The following is a 17,621-nucleotide window of genomic DNA, read 5'->3' as shown; positions in this document are numbered from 1 at the left end:
TTAGTTTCCATATGCATTAGAAACTTATTTCAAATACTTGTAAACGTTAAGATATTTTATTTTTTTGCATAAAAACGGCACTGCACATAAAAAAAGGAAAGAAAGATTTTTGTCGTAAATAGAAAGAGGAATTCAAAAATGATTTTTAATTTGAAATATCTCAGTGGCGTACCATTTTTTCTTTAAAAACTTCAGACCATTACCCGTACGCGCGCAAATGATGAATATAAAATTCTTCTGTCACCTCTGAAGGAGGTAATTTTGAACATTTATTGTAGATTTGCACCTAGTTAAAATCTTATTAGTGATATTTTCTGTTATTGTTCTAGTTTAGTATTATTGTATATTGTATTGGATAGTTCTTGATAATGTATTAAGAAATGAAAAATACGCGCCAAGATGTTTTATTTTTTTGCATAAAAACGCTGCATCATATCAAAATAGAGACCAAAGGTTTTTTATCATAAATTAAACGTGCAATTTAAAAATAATTTTTAATTTGACATACCTCAGTGCCGTACTATTTTTTTCTTTAAAAATATACAGACAAATTCGTAGTTGTATGTCAAAAAATGCGGAATAACTACCTCTTACAACCCACTAACTTTCATTTTCATTGCTCAATCAGTCTTTAAGCAATAACTAAATTAGTAGTTTGGAATAAAAATTTCAACACCCCGTATCTCTGAAACGAAGCATTTGCGGTCATATGTTTATGGAGCAAACTGTTATTATTTTTTCATGTAGAATTACCCTTAAAGTTTGTCATATTTATTTACTAACACCCAGTATAACAAATATTTATCGGAGGCAAAAGATGAAAGGAAAGGGTACTGTGTTAAATCTCTATTTATGAGAGACTAAAATGAAAAAAGTCTAATGAATAAAAAAGCCATTTTAAACAGATGGAAGGAATATTTTGAACATTTGCTAATTTGGCAAGAAAATCTGGAAGTAGACTTAGATAACGAGGAATAATATCCGAGTACACAATCAAATCCAAATCATATCGACGAGGTTCCTCCCAATAGGGAAGAAGTTAATAAGTTAACAATATAGAGATCCTAAAAGATATCGAAAGTCCAGGAAACGACCAAATAACATTTGAGATATTCAAATATGGAAGAAATCGCATCCATGAACAAATGCATATATTAATCGAAAAAACATTGAATGGAGAACGATTACCAAAGGAATGGTCAGAACCAATAATGTGTCCCATTCACAAGGTGAATACAGGACAATGCATATTATAAAGAATATACTAAAAAAATGGAAGATACAATTTGTGAATACTAAGCGGGTTTTAGACAGGGAACAAACATAATAGAATAGATTTTCTTGCTGAAAGAGATACTAAAGGAAAGCTATCAATACCAAAAACGGATCATGATATTTATAGACTTTAAAAAAGCATTTGATAAAGTAAAAAGGAAGGAACTGTATACATCACTTGAAGAACTAGAAATAAGCAGAACAATTATTAGAATGATAAAACTAACACTAAATCCATAAACTAATATAGAGTTGGAAAATTACTTACCCCTGTTGATTAGTAAAAGAGTAAATACTACAATAGCTATGAAAAATACACACACCAAGTCCAACCACAATGCAAAACATTTTCCGGATGCTAAGTATATGAACCAAGCTGAACTGTGAATGTCTTGCAGGTCATCGAATTGTTGGATTAACATGTTTTCTGCAGAAAATGCTCTAATTGTGTCCAAACCGTACATCGTAGATGACATGTGGCTGAACATGGGGCTTTTATCTGAAAAGGTAAAGTTTAAATTCTGAGAGTGATTATAACAGTGATACACAAAATTTTAAGATACAGTGAGTGTCGATAATGATTAAAGTAAACAGTGAACCTAAGGCATATCTATGCCATTGAGCGATGCTACGTATCTACTCAACTAAAGCTTCAGCAGTTTACCCATCTAAACCCCTCTCATTTTGTACTCTGGACCGAGTATAGTGTGAAACCAAATAAAAATAGACGATTTCGTTTTGATTCCATTCGAGTCTCTTGTCAACCCGTGACAAGTGTTTCTAGGTTTACCCGTTATCAAAGAGGCTTTGCAAGAAGACTGAACTGAATCAAAACGCACCGACTGGTTCACAGTTTACTTGAATCATTATCGACACTCAATTTATCTTTCCTCGTTAGAGGTCGCTAAAGGCATACGTTGGTAGAATATTTAAATATATTTACAAACCAGTAAGTGCGTTTTAATCCAGTATAGTGTTCTTACAAAGCCTCTTTGATAACGGGTAAACCCAGAAACACGTATCGGATGGTAAGAGACTTGAATTGAATCAAAACTAAACCTAGCTATTATAACGGTTATCGGATATCTGTTATATATATTATGACATGGTTATACTTCCTTTTAGGTTCTTAACACTGATGATGATTTTCTTAAAAATTGAAAACGTTGTGTGATGTAGCCCTTAACTCGGCACCTGCCACGTGGGGTGCTAGTAGCACCATATAGTATGCTAGTAGCACCCCATAACACATTTTTATCAAATATTTGTTATTTCAAGTTTGGTAACCGTGCTGTGCGTCATAGTAACTTTCCATAATATTATATAGCATAGATATGTTAGCGTTTAAAGTGGTTATTTAGTGTCACTCTGAACTTGTAGCTGTAAAGTCAAATTGGGGTGTCATCATCTGGCACTTTAAGTTTTAATTTTTTTTGTATTTTTGATAAACAGGTCAAATTTACATTATTTATTATTGAAATAACTGATTTAAATTATTAACATAGACTCTATACTCACTAAATCTCAATTTTTTTAGAGGGAATTAGAGGGAATTCAAAAACTTACAATTCACGACCCCGTCTGTTCAGCTGGTAAATTCCAACGGAAAATGGACCTAATTACTCAAAGGAGTGAAACTAACATAAAATGAAATAAAAATATATACCATTTTTATTCAGTTACAATGCGAAGGCGAAACTGTCTTATTTTTCACTTAGAACAGAGAGCGCAAACCAGCACTCTAAATCGACGATTTTTGACTCTAATTGGAGACATAATTAGAGAGGCTTAGGTTTCTTGCTCTCTGCCCCAAGTGACGAAACTCCGAGAGCTTATCCCCGCATTGCAACTGACGTTTATGGACTAGGTGTCTAGCGACATATGGCAACTGAAAGTCAAAATTTTCAACCTAATAGAAATATTAAAGATATTGAAAAATATTAAAAATATTCCTAAAATATATTTAGTTGAAAATTTATTGGACCATTTTCCTGCTAACACCTCCATGGCTTCTAAAAATTGCAAGCCAGGTGGATGCTGAAGCATCTGCTCAGCTGACGCATTCATTTGCCAGATGTCGCTAGACACCTACTCCATAAACGTCAGTTGCAATGCGGGAATAAGCTCTCGGAGTTTCGTCACTTAGGACAGAGAGCAGCAAACCTACGCCTCTCTGATGATGACTCCAATTAGAGTCAAAAATCGTCGATTTAGAGTGCTGGTTTGCGCTTTCTGTTCTTAGTGAAAAATAAGACAATTTTGTCTTCGCATTGCAACTGGATAAAAATGGTATACATTTTTATTTCATTTTATTCTAATTATTTATTAAATATTAGTAGTAAATGTTGTTCTGATGCTATTTTCTTGTGGCATTTTTATAATCAAGTACATATATTCAAATGGGAAATAAGCCTCAATTTTACCTAACAATGATTTTATTAACGTTTCGACGCCCAAGTCGGGTGTCGTTGTCAAAATACAAAATAATACTAAATAAACAAAAATGTTGTTGCTTAGTAAAAAATTCTTCTAATAATTTATTTAATCTGACTAATTTATATCGGCAATTCAGACAAGTATTATACATTTTAAAGTAGACGACTTTAAAATGATATTGCCAATATTGATGAGTTGCGTTCCTGGGACGACTTTACTAAAAGATAGTTCATTAGATTACATGAAATCAATCCCAACTCAAGAATATCCGCCACAAAAAATCATAGCATGTGATCTGTCTTTAAAAAGACAATCAAATGCAACGGTGGCACTGAAATTCTCGCGTTAGAGATTCCATAGTAAATCACGAGGGAAAACCAGGAAAAACCTCATGATACTATCCCGACATCGTAAGTATTTGGGTTTACATTTAGTTTACTCTCAAAAATAATACCAAATTCTGACTTGATATTTTAAATTTTAAATAATACTAAAATACTAAATATGTACTAACTCGATATGTTACTGATTTACTAATTGTGGTATTTTCTTTCTATTGACTTCCTCCTTTAATATGGGTAACCACATCCTACTGCATTCTACCGAGGAATTTGCGACACAATTGGTTTCATTTAGCATAATTAGAGCCGCTTCTTTGATTTTTCTCTTTTTACTATCTGCTTCTTTTAGGACTATACTTGAATCTCTCCACTGAACTCTATGTTCATTATCCCATGCGTGTTGACATATTTGAGATCTATCAAATTCTCTATTTTTTATATAAGACTGATGTTCATTTACTCTAACGTCTAATGTTCTTGACGTTTCACCTATATAAAATTGTTCGCATTCACAAGGTATTTTATAAATACAATTCTTTATTCTTTCTTGTTCACTGTTAGGTTTAGTTTTAGATAGAATAGATCTCAATGTGTTTGTTGTTTTGAATGTTGTTGATATGTTGAATTTATTTCCTATTGTTTTAAGTTTCTCGGATAGTCCTTTTACATATGGTATTGATATTTTCCTCGTATTATTTCTTGTGAATGTTGTAGGATCCCGTTCTAAGTTGTTCTGTTCCATTCGATCCAATCTTGGCAATTCCTTATTTATAAACGATATGGGATAATCATTTTTTAATAAAACAGATGTTAACAATTGTTTTTCTTCTAAAAATGAATTTTCGTTAGAACAAGTAATTTTGGCTCTATCATATAAGGATTTAATGATTCCCTTTTTAAGCAATTTCAATTTAAGCATCTCGTGCAATTTCAATTTTGTGTGTAACAGGATCTAGCAGTCTGTATCCGGCAGATGTTTCTGAATACCCAACAAAGACTTTTTCTTTACTTTTCTGGTTGAGTTTCTTCCGCTTTATTTTTGGAACATGAGCATATGCATAACATCCAAAGATACGTAGAATTGTAAGGTCAACTGTGTTTCCAGACCATTTTTCTTCTGGAGTTTTACCTTTCAGTTTCTTGGTTGGTGATCTGTTTAATAAATATATAAATATATAAATATATAAATTTTTTACTAAGCAACAACATTTTTGTTTATTTAGTATTATTTTGTATTTTGACAACGACACCCGACTTGGGAGTCGAAACGTTAATAAAATCATTTTTAGGTAAAATTGTGGCTTATTTCCCATTTGAATACACTTGATTAGTAGTAAAATTAGTATATCAAAATGTTACTTACTTACAGCTTCTAGTCTCTTAACGTTTCGACTGGTCTCTATATAAACCAATCGCATTAGATAAAATACTAGTAACAGACACGCAGATACAATCAGTAAATACGGCTCTACTATGGAAGACAAAGTAAGTACTCCTAGAAGTAACAAACCAATCTGAAATGAAATATGATATATATTACCAAACTGGTGGCCAAACTGTCGCTCGCGAGCTCTGTAAAGGATTATTTGTGGCTCTCAATAAATATACCAAAATTAATTTTAATTTTTGTGTTTCAAAATGTCTTAAATTACTCACAACAAAAATAAAATTAAGCGTTACATCAGAACTTGGACAAGGAGACCTCTTATCACTCTTGCTATTCAATCTGGCCTTAGAATATGTAATAGTAGTAGGGGAGCAAAGTATGCTAAATGTGCAGTCACTCGAGCGTTTTGGGGACCTATTGGGTTGTGAAGAGTAGGTCATAAAACCGAAAAAAAAGTTAAGTAAAGTTTTTCATTTTACTGGGCGCTTGCCATTTTTTTAGTTTAATTTTCCATTTCCAACAATCGCTTTTTCAGATTATAGCGCCATCTATCGATAATTCGAAAAAATGTTTCGAATAAATAAAAGTGGCTTATTTTTACGTAAAGAATCCAAATCTGGAATTAAAAATTTGAGCTCCTATTTACTATTTTAAAGTAAGCCCACACCCCACCTCCGTGGGGGGTCGTGTTTGGTACCATTCGATAGATTTTTCAAAAATACTGATTAAGTGTATTTTGCAGTTTTTCCATCTAATATTTATTTTGCGAAATATCGCGGGATTTGTATTTAAAATTTTAATATTACCCCCCACCCCTCTCCGTGGGGTCATATTTGGGATTATTAGATAGATTAAAAAAAATATTAAACACGCATTTTTTAGTTTTTCTATCTAACGTTCATTTCGCGAATTATTCGCTTTTTTTGTGAAACTTTTTAACTCACCATTTCTTTACGCCCCGCTGAAATCGTCAGATTTTTGAAATATTCACTCTTTTGCTTGTACTTAACTTGCCTTGCCCTAATCTGACAATTTAGAGTATTTTTAAGGATAGATTTTTTTCCGGCCCCCCCTTAACGAACTCCCCTGTGTTAAGAGCCAATATGTGGTAGAGGTACATCTGCAAGGTACCAAGTTTCTCCCCATATGACGCGCTCGAGTAACTGCAAAAATCCCCGCTTGGGCTCCCCTACCATATCAGGGGAAGTAAAATATCATCTGAGCTGACCGGAGGATTTGCGAATCGAGCATCAAAACTATTGTTGGCCTTTGCTGATGATATAGGTGCAGTCGCTCATTTTACAAGAGACGTGAGAGAGATGTTTTCACAACTCGACGAAGAAACAGGTGGTTTGGGCCTTCGAATAAATGAAGAGAAGGCGAAATACATGCTAGTAACCAAAAATCCAAGATAAAGACTATGGCAGAACATAACTATTAATGACCACAACTTCTAAGTAGTGAAAGAGTTTAAATTTCTAGGAGTGGTAATGATAGACTATCATCATTATTAAGATCTAAGCTGCTAAAAAGACAATCGAAATTAAGACTGTCCAGCCAGTTATTTGCCCAATTGTTGCTAAATGTATGCTAAATGTGCAGTTACTCGAGCGCTTTGGGGACCTATTCAATTGTGAAGAGTAGGTTCTAAAACCAAAAAAAGTTAAGTTTTACGTAAGGAATTCGAATCTGCAATAAAAAATGGGGGGTCCTGTTTAAAATTTTAAAGTAACTCCCCACCTCACCTCCGTGGGGAGTCCTGTTTGGTGCCATTCGATAGATTATTTTTTAATTTTTCGATCTGATGTTCATTTTGCGAAATATCGCGGGATTCGTATTTAAAATTTTAAATTTACCACCCACCCCTCTCCGTGGTAAGTCGTGTTTGGTATCAGTCGATAGATTTTTGATAAATATTGGGCACGTATTATTTAGTTTTTAGATCTATCGTTCATTTCGCGAAATATTCGCTTTTTTCTTCTGAAATTTTGTGACTCGTCCATTTCCTTACGCCCCGCCCAAATCGTCCGATTTTTGAAATATACACTGTTTTGCATGTACTTAACTTATCTTATCTTAATCTGACAATTTCAAGTTTTTTTAAGGATAGATTTTTTTTCGGCCTCCCCTTAACGAACTCCCCCGTGTTTAGAGAAAATATATGGTAGAGGTACATCTACAAGGTACCAGGTTTCTCCCCATATTATAATCTGACGCGCTCGAGTTACTGCAAAAATCCCCGCTTGGGCTCCCCTACCATAAGATAAGATAGTCAGGTCATGTGATTTTTGTTTTTTGCGGTGTTTTTTAAGAGACGAAGAAAGGTCAGTAGGCCGTTCCAGAAAAAGATGGAATGATGATGAAGAATCGAAGTACATATTGTGAATTAGTAAAGGCTGCTTGCAGAATTATTTGCATATTTAAAAAATCGATGTGAACCATTTTATTTCACTTTAAAATTCGTGAAATTCGTATTTTCGATTTACCTGTTTACTCTTATTGGAGTATGAAGGGAACCATTCTCGTTGGAACTTTACCGCGCTGAGCAGATGGGACGTGAATTATAAATTGTAAAATTCCCTCATCTTCTTTTGCTAGCAGTTGCCGCTAGGGCATCTATGCCATTTCGTTCGTTGCAATGTGGGACTGCACACCGGGGTTTGTTTTGGTTGGATCAGAGAGAGCAGCATATGTGCCTCCTGATGAGAGACTAATAAGTTTCGAAACCGGTAGAGGTGCTTGCTGCACTCTCTGATTGGACTCGAATATGATGCGGCTGTATTTTCGTTTTGCAACGAAATTGAAAATGGTTATTTATTTTTGATTTACCTGTTTACTCTTATTGGAGTATGAAGGGAACCATTCTCGTTGGAACTTTATCGCGCTGAGCAGATGGACGTGAATTATAAATTGTAAAATTCCCTCATCTTCCTTTAGTCTCAGCATCCGTTATGGCTTGCAAATTGTAGAAGCCTCGGAGGTGTAACCAGAGAAGGTTCCCATTGTTTTCAGTCTGGTGGCATGTAGTATAGCATTATGTTGTTTTATATGCCATTGTGAAAACTTGGTATTTTGCTAGCATTTGCCGCTAGGGCATCTATGCCATTTCGTTCGTTGCAATCCGGGACTGCACGCCGGGGTTTGTTTTGGTTGGATCAGAGAGAGCAGCATATGTGCCTCCTGATGAGAGACTAATAAGTTTCGAAACCGGTAGAGGTGCTTGCTGCACTCTCTGATTGGACTCGAATATGATGCGGTTGTATTTTCGTTTTGCAACGAAATTGAAAATGGTTATTCATTTTCAAAAATGTTAAAAGAAGACGAATGGATGGACAGAAAACGATGGCGGTCGAAATGCGAGAAGCGGCAGAGGTTGTAGGAACCTCGCTTATAGATAGATAAGAAATAGGTTTTGCGAATTTTTCTAGTTCTTTATTTTCTTTACATGCTCGGCCTACCTTCTCAATATAAAGTGCGTCCATAAAGTAACGCATAAATTCATTATTTCATAAACCGGCGATTTTAATGAAAAATCCCGAAATAGGTCGATTTTTGTTTTTAAATTAAGATTTTTTTGCATATATATCATACTATTAATGACGTCATCGATTATTTTTTTTAATAAGAATAGGGGCCATGTGATACCTCATTTGAAAGGGTATTCAATTCTCTATTCACTAATATAAACAATAACATAATTATTTATAAAGGATGTCCAAAAATTTTTGAAGTTATACTTCTTTAGACGCGATGGGAGTGAAATTTAGTATGCACGAATTCATCAAAAACCTTGTTCCCCGGCGCAGACGAATTATACCTTTGCTCTGATTGGGTGTTCAAATGACATGACAATAATTGTTCAATATGGAGGGTATGGATAAACAAATATTGTATATTAGTTTTTATTGTTGTGAGGACACAGACAAAAGCAAGTTTATAATTGTAGTAAATTTTTAAATAGTTTTTAAAAGCAACAGGTACGTACTTAATTGTAAATGTTTCAGTATTGTAATAAAAAATTACATAGGTAGGTACTTACCTATTTGGAAAATGTGCCTATCTATTTATAGTAGGTAATGCTTTGATTTTTATTTACATAATTTGATTACCAACAGAATTTCTACCACTCTTCATCTAATATACCTATTGTTTTATTACTCTATGTTTTGTTGTATTTTAATATTTTAATTCCCTTTGTGAACACACACACAAAAATCAAACTAATTTGATTAAATTCCGAACTGTCAAACAGTAAAACGTTCAGTTAGCCTACCTTCCCACATGACAAGTACGTGTAAGTGGTAAAGACGGGTGTCGTGTGTGTGTAAGTGGATTTCATGTCCAAGCATGCGGGTTCGAATCCCAATGCAAGCTTTTATTTTTTTATTTTTTTTTTTACATTTTATGGTTCTGAATATACATATTTGTTATATAATTTTTTTCAGAAAATGCGTATTTAGTTAAAATTTTTGCCAACAATTATTGTTCAGAAATCATTTCTTTGGTGAATTTTTCAATGTGTTTGTGTGTGTTTTATTCTTTTATTTTTTTTTAATTTTTGGTATCTATTGTTTTAATAAAAATGTTTGGAAAGTAATAAGTATTAAAATTAGTTTAATATTTAAATAAAATATAAATAAACTGTTTCATGTACATATATTAATTTCGTTGGAATCATATAATTGAAGTATAACTTCTTACGTGCGTACAAAGTACACACATTCTTTTTTTTATTAATTAGATTAATTGACACAAAAAGAAGAATGTATGCAATTTATTTAATTCCAAATACATTTTACTGCTGTTAGAAAACAGAAAAAAAATTTGTTTGAAAAATAAACATTGATTTTCGCTTAAACGAAATGTTAAAACTGCCAAGAGGACAAGAGGTAGGTGGTGGCAGCTTTAACAATGATCTTGGTGTATGGTCAGGCGTTGATTTTAAGAAGTGTTGCTGGCTAAATGGGCGCAGTTGCCAAAGGCCGGTGCTATTTAAATGTATTCATTTTTTTTTCGAATCCTAAAAGAACTAATAAATATTTTTGAAAATTCCACACCTGTAATTTTGAACCAATCAAAATACGTTATTTTGACAGATCATCATGGCAACGGAGGTATTTTATCGGAAATTTTTTGCTCGTGGGGTACCCAACAGCGAATTATAGTGGAAATTTTTTGACGTTTACAATAACAGAACATTTTTGACAGACTGGTTTTTATTTGTTTACATAATTTAGTTTTGATTCATTTTCTATCACTTGTAGTTACTCAAAACTTATGTAAAATTGAAGAATATACTATTTTCTATCTTGAAATGGTATTCCCATGCAACTACAATGAGTAGAAATTACGAATTTGAAAGCCTAAATAATTGCTGACAAAGCTATGGCGCGCTATTAATCTGTTCATGCAGCTTTGGATTTTCAAATGCAAATTTGGTGTGGAATTTTCTTACCGAATACCACGCGAAGTCAAATTAATATCCGGAAATTTTTTTTTGATCATGAATATTTTTAGAAAATTTCCCTCGTCTGCGACTCGGGAAATTTTCAAAATATTCATGATCTCAAAAAAATTTCCGGAAATAATTTGACCTCTAGTGGTATTACTAGTGAAAACTTTAAACGCAGAATGAAAGACTACAGTATTACCGAGAGTTGAAAGTCCCTGAAAACTTCTATGACGTTTATTTTAATTTACACGGGTGAAAAAAAAAAACAGAATATTTACAGTGATTTTTAATTTCAAATATCTCATTCAAGAGAAGCTTTTTAGTTATTCTAAGGGACTTTCGGCCCTCGGTAATAATTTAATCGTTCATACTGCGTTTAAATTTTTTAAAAATATTTATTAGTTTTTTCAGGATTCGAAACAAAATGAATACATTTAAATAGCAGTGGAGCCGAAAGTTTGCGCCTATCACCTTGAAAAAGAATGGAGAATTATGTAAAAAAATGTAAAATTTCCTAAATTGTGTGCGTGGCCTGTTTTCTCAGATTCGCAATGTATATTTAAAAGTAAAAGTATAGTTAAATACCTCAATAACATCTACCAAAATTGACGGTAGATATTCATCCACAGTGCCCAAATCCTTGGAAAACCTATTTAGTATCCTCCCAGACGGAATGTTGTCAAAAAAGTTCATGGTAGCGTTGATTATATTTGAAAACATTAAATCATGTAACTTCCTTGCAGCAATGGTTAGAAAGGTCAGAAAATAGACAGATTTAACAACAGCTATTATTATTGTGCCCACTGTCAGCATTGAATAGTATGTAATAATTTTAGGTCTGTCTAATGTTTTATTCAAGTATCTATTACTGGATCCTGATTGCCTTCTTGAAAATTCTTGTTCTAGATTAACCCTAAAAATGAATTCATATTAAAACAAATGATGACATTGGTGCTGGTATGATCATGAAAATATTAGGGTACAAAGAGTCTAATGCTCATAATCTTATTGAAGGTGTTTATTTATGGCAGTTTGCGGGCGACCGGTTTCCATGGCTGAGGCTAAGATATTAGACTTAATTTTTGCCCAATTTTCTTCGACTCCGTCATTTTCTGAACTCTCTATGGATAATTTTACAAAAATACAAAGATTGCGCTAGGCAGATCACCTCATAAGAATTGATAAAAAGAGAATAACTAGTAGAACGCTTAGTCAAACTATAGTAGCTCAGTCGGGATAGCATTTGACGTTGCCATTACGAGCTGCTCCAAATTTTATTTTTTATAATCTTTAGAGGGAGTCAATAGTAGTATAAATTTAAAATTTCGACTGAATTTGACCGTTGAGTTAGCCGCCATCTTGATTTTAAACGAGAACCGTTTTTGCTCAATATCTCCGCCATTTTCCACTTTTCGACAAAAAGTGTAAAAACTGAAATTATTGAAAATGCGATTTTCTATAATTTCATTTATCACAATTTTTTTCATGCGGTCGATATTTTCCGAGTTATGGGGAAAATAGTGACAGTTGGAGCAGAATTGTTGATTTATTGAATTATCTCGTTTATTATTAGTTTTACAACAAAGAATCTATAAAAAAATGAAAAAAATTAAATTTTGTACAATTTTGCTCTCTTTCATTTTTTTCATAAAATCAATATTTACGATAGTACGTATGAGGTAAAGGCGCGAGCCTAAGACCCGATTGATTTTATAGCAATTGTTTTTGTTCAATATTTCCGCCATTTTCAACTTTTAGACAAAAGTTTACGGACTGAAATTGTTGCAATTACGATTTACTACCATTTTTCGAGAGAACCAGTGGCGAGTCTACGAGGGGGGATGGGGAAATTCCCCCAACAGGGTCCAAAATTAAAAAAAAATTGTTGAAATATTAAAATATGTTAGCTGACATGAAACTTAATTATCGACAGACAAATTCAACCAATAAAACCCGCTAGTTAATTAAATTAAGTGAACTTAATTTTAATGCATATTTATTATTTATGTCTTTTGTGTACTTAGTTTGGATGTTGTTTCATTGGAAGTTGCAAAAATTGTATAAAATATAATTCTCTTTATTTTTGTTTAAGTACAATTATGTCGTTAAGTTAATAATAAATGCGACAATTCAATAATTATGCTTCCCCGCCGCTTCCACTATTTTCCCCCTTAACTCGGAGAATATTGATCGCATAAAAAATTGTGAAAAAGAAATTTTAAGTAATTGTGTTTCCAACAATTTTAATTCGAACCTTTTTTGTCGAAAAGTTAAAAATGGCGGAGATATTAAGTAACAACGGTTCTCCTTTAAATTCAATATGGCGGCTAATGCAACCGCGGAATTCAGTCGAGATTTTAAATTTACACTACTATTGATCTCCCCTAAAGGATAGAATTATAAAATTTGGGGCAGCTCAGAAACAAGATTCAATTCAGTAATTATGCTCCCCCACTACTTTTTACTATTTTCCCACTTAACTCGATAAATATCAACCGCATGAAAAAAATTGTTAGAAAGAAATTGTAGGAAATCATATTTGTAACAATTTTAGTTGAAAATGGCGTAGATATTGAACAAAAACAATTGCTACAAAGTCAATCAGGTCTTACGCTCACGCCATTATCGCATACGTACTATTTACCTTAAATTATATTAACTTAAGCAAAAAATGAAAGAGATTAAAATTGTGTAGAATTTAATTCTCTCTATTTTTGTATAGAAAAATTTTTGTTGTAAAACTAATAATACACGAGATAATTCAATAATTATGCTCTAACTGTCATTATTTTCCGCCATAACTCGTTGCTGACGCAACGGCGAAATTCAGTCGAGATTTGAAATTTACACTACTATTGAGTCCCCCTAAAGGTAAGAAAAATAAAATTTGGGGCAGCTCCTAATGCAAGGTTAGGCCTGTTATTCGTCTAACCCGACTGGACTATAGTGGGACGTCGGCCAGTAGGGAGACCAAAGAAGATGTGGATAGATGAAGGAAGATAACCGATGCTAAAGAGATATTGAAGGTGGAAAACTTAAAGAGAACAGCCATGAAAAGGAATACTTGGAGCCGGATGCTGAGGGAGACCAGGGCCCGACTTATATTGTAGCGCAATAGGGGAGAGAGATAGATAAGGAGAAAGAGAGAGAGAGAGAGAGAGATAGTCTAATGTGATTTATTTGTTCGAGGGGAACCTCATCGTTTTTTGGATTTCTGAATAGTAAAACACAATTAATACTGTTCAGAAATCCAAAAAACAATGCGGTTCCCCTCGAACAAATAAATCACATTAGACTCAACGGAGAAAGGCTCGTTTTCTCCCCGTCTGTAACATATCTGGGTGTCGAATTTACCAAGACACTCAATTGGGATAGAGACGTGAAAAACACTCTAAACAGAGTAAGAAACAGAGCCAATATTCTGAAGTGTCTAATGAGACGAGGGAGGACTAGCAAGGTTACTCTCCTACACACCTACAAAACATTTGTTAGACCGCTGATCGAATACAGAGCTGTCCTTTACTCCACACTAAGTCCGAGACTTATGAACTCAGTCTTGGCTACGGAGAGGAAAATCCTAAGAAGGATTATGGGCGTGGAATTTGACCACCCATCGGCAGAAATCCATCAACTAGCAAACATCCCCTCAGTCCGGGATAGAATAAAAGACCTTAGCAAAAGATACGTTCTAAAAACAATAAATAGCCCTAACACCAGAGCTATAATGAGGTGTTAAAAACAAGAGTAGACCGCAGAGGATAAATACTCACCAGAAATCTAGCAACCAAATTTCCTTTCCCGCCTGCTAAACTTCTAGACATAGAAGGCAACGAACTTCCTGATGAGCATTGGAACGTCCTAGAAACAATTCCCCCTATTTTATTGTAGAAAATAACCGTCTACACTCCAATTCCTGAATCAAGAGCCGTCCCTACAAAACCTGAACTTGTATGTTAGTAGCAGCACAAAAAAAAACCCAAAAAAATAAACAAAAACAAAAATCAAAAAAATTAGTAATTAGCATGTCGAACACCTCTCGCTGAAACAACCCAGTCCACTCGTCTAGACAACTAATCAACATGTCAAACATTTAAATCGCACCCAAAACGCAAACAAACTTCTAAATGACCCCCGCAAAAAAAGGGGGTATCTGTCCCTTGAAGAGGCTGCAAAAGCCTAAACGAGGTAAATCAACGAGATCGAGAGAGAGAGATAAAGAGATATCTAAAGTTACCTAGTTTAAAAATATACAATATTGGATTCATACATTGTTAGCTAGTAAAAGATATTAACGAAGACGACTTACCAGTAAGACAAAAAATATTCTCCTCCATTGGCAAATACCTGGCAAATTATAAACAGAAAAATTAGCAACGATATTGTTGCTATATTACCACCAGCCGTAAAATAGGACATGTAGGTTGCCAGCTTAATTTTCCCACTTATCAAAACTTCTTCTTCGATATCTTCATCCTCATAATAAATATCTTCTACTAAGAAACTAGATTGACGGGATCCAATTTTTCTCTTCTCATCAACTACATCTTCAAATTGAATAGTTTCGATCACATTAACAAAATATTGATCACTTTTTTTGAGATCACTATAATTTCCAACCATTTTGATTTCTCCATCTTTAAGGATTATAATTTTATTGGCGGTTTTAAGGAACTGCAGCTGATGTGTTACTAACAAACAGATTTTGTCTGATAAAAATGCCCTGATACATTTATCGTATAGACTTCTAGCAACTTTAGCATCAACTGCCGATAAAGGATCGTCCAAAAGATATATGTCAGCATTTTTGTAGACACATCTCGCTAAGCTGATTCTTGCTCTTTGGCCTCCACTTAAAGCCTTTCCTCTTTCTCCCACTAATGTTCCATCTCCATAAGGTAATAAATTAAAGTCAGAGGTTAAAGAGCACATGTCTACTACAGTCTTATATCTTGTTTCCACGTACTTTTCTCCAAAAAGTATATTTTCTCTAACACTTGAAGCAAATAACCATGGTTCCTGAGGAGCATACGATATGCTTCCGACTACTTCTAATACTCCTGACTTTACAGGTAACTCTCCTAAGATAGTGTTGAAGATGCTGGTTTTCCCACTTCCAACAGGACCTATGATTGTTACCTAAAACAACTATATTTTAATTTATCATGTCTAATGTATCACCTTCAATAAATAATAGCAAAAAAGAATGATAAAATATAGCCAAATGGTTTTTTGCAAGTGTTATAGTAGGTACAGTATATTTTACGAATTTGCGACTGTTTTGAATTATATCGCTAAACGCTTGACAGCCAATGGTCCACTCTACTGTCCAGCATAAGAGGTAAGAAAGTAAATTTATCTGTATTTTATTATATACTTGCAAAAAATATTGTCTATTATAGAGCTTCAAAAAAATAATTGTTTTATGCAAATTGGTGACGTGTTGTAAAATTTGTCTTCTTCTCTATGCCATGTTCCACGTAATTTAGAGCTCTATTAATTTGCCGGTGGTCGTCTCAGTTACTTTTCAAACGTTGTGTACACTGTGTACACTTTGAAGAAGTGTAGTAAATGAATATTTTACAAAATAGATACCTACTTCGCCAGTGAAGACGGTTCATGTAACTTACAGTTTCACGATATTCGATAAAAATATCGATATTGTATTGATATCGTATCGAAAATCAATACGATACCGATACAATACACACCTTAGCAATATTAATGTCGATACGATACTCATTATCTGAAATCAATACAATACTCTTGTATTGTCGATACGCTTGCGTCGATATTATTGAAAATATCGATATCGAGAGAAAAAAAAAATAAAACGCCATAGTTGTTTAATTATATTTCGTGGAAAAGGCATATAGATAAGTGATCTGCAACCCAAGCATCAGCTGTTATAATATTTTACACTTCAGTGCTTGAAATTGAAACTCGTGGGAGTGACTAAATGACTGTGATTACACTGTTTATATCATGTGGCATTTGTGGCAATATTATGGAAGTAAATGATGTGTGTGTGTGTGTGTGTGAAAAAATGGCTTGGATGCGAGTCCGTTAGCCACAGATTTTTATTTTATTTTTACCTCAATTTATTAGTTTTGTTATATTTATACGTATTTCACTTAAATAATTATATTTGTTTCTTTCAAGTAGTTTATGAGTAATTTAAATATTTCCATTTTATGACAACTTAGTAGATATTCTATACTAATTGGAAAATGAACTTGTGTTTGTCGTAAATTGTAATATAATTGATTTATATATCTCTTGTTAATTTTGCATTCCAAGAAAATATGGTTTAAATCTCTAATCGAAACATTATCACAAAAACATACTGATGAATTAATTATTCCTAATTTGTGCAGATGTGCCTCATATTTCCCGTGTCGAGTTTTTAATCTGACGATAGTAGAAATATCTTGCTTTGGCAGGTTATATTTAAATATGTATTCAGGTGGCGGAGGAAGTTCTTGATGTAAAGAAAAATATAAATTTTTTGACATGCTTGTAATATTTTTCCATTCTTTTTTCCATATTTTATTTATTCTAACTTTGACGTCATTTATTGTATCTGTCGATAAGATGTGAGTTAGTATCTCTCATCCACTTTCTCATTACCCAGTATACCGGCATGCCCTTTTGCCCATATAAATACTACTTCCACTTTAGACAAATTATTTTTTATATTACATAAAATTTTTGATTTGTATGAACTAAAATC

The 17,621-nt window shown here is 33.4% G+C and overlaps 1 protein-coding gene across 2 annotated transcripts in view; it reads right to left on the bottom strand.

Moving 5' to 3' along the window:
- LOC114325184 (ATP-binding cassette sub-family C member 4-like) overlaps positions 1-17,621 on the bottom strand; it is a 90,270-nt gene that overhangs the window by 16,469 nt on the left and 56,180 nt on the right. For both annotated transcript variants that reach the window (XM_028273179.2, XM_028273180.2), the window contains exons 6-9: positions 15,198-16,027; positions 11,477-11,804; positions 5,416-5,566; positions 1,544-1,774 (exon numbers count right to left, since the gene is read on the bottom strand). In XM_028273179.2, coding sequence (XP_028128980.2) covers positions 1,544-1,774; positions 5,416-5,566; positions 11,477-11,804; positions 15,198-16,027 — 1,540 coding nt within the window. The remainder of the gene's footprint in view (positions 1-1,543; positions 1,775-5,415; positions 5,567-11,476; positions 11,805-15,197; positions 16,028-17,621) is intronic.

The sequence above is a fragment of the Diabrotica virgifera genome, chromosome 9, assembly GCF_917563875.1.
Source record: "Diabrotica virgifera virgifera chromosome 9, PGI_DIABVI_V3a".
Classification (NCBI taxonomy): Eukaryota; Metazoa; Arthropoda; class Insecta; order Coleoptera; family Chrysomelidae; genus Diabrotica; species Diabrotica virgifera.
Note: the sequence above shows the minus strand (reverse complement) of the source record. Positions and strands in the feature narration are given on the sequence as shown.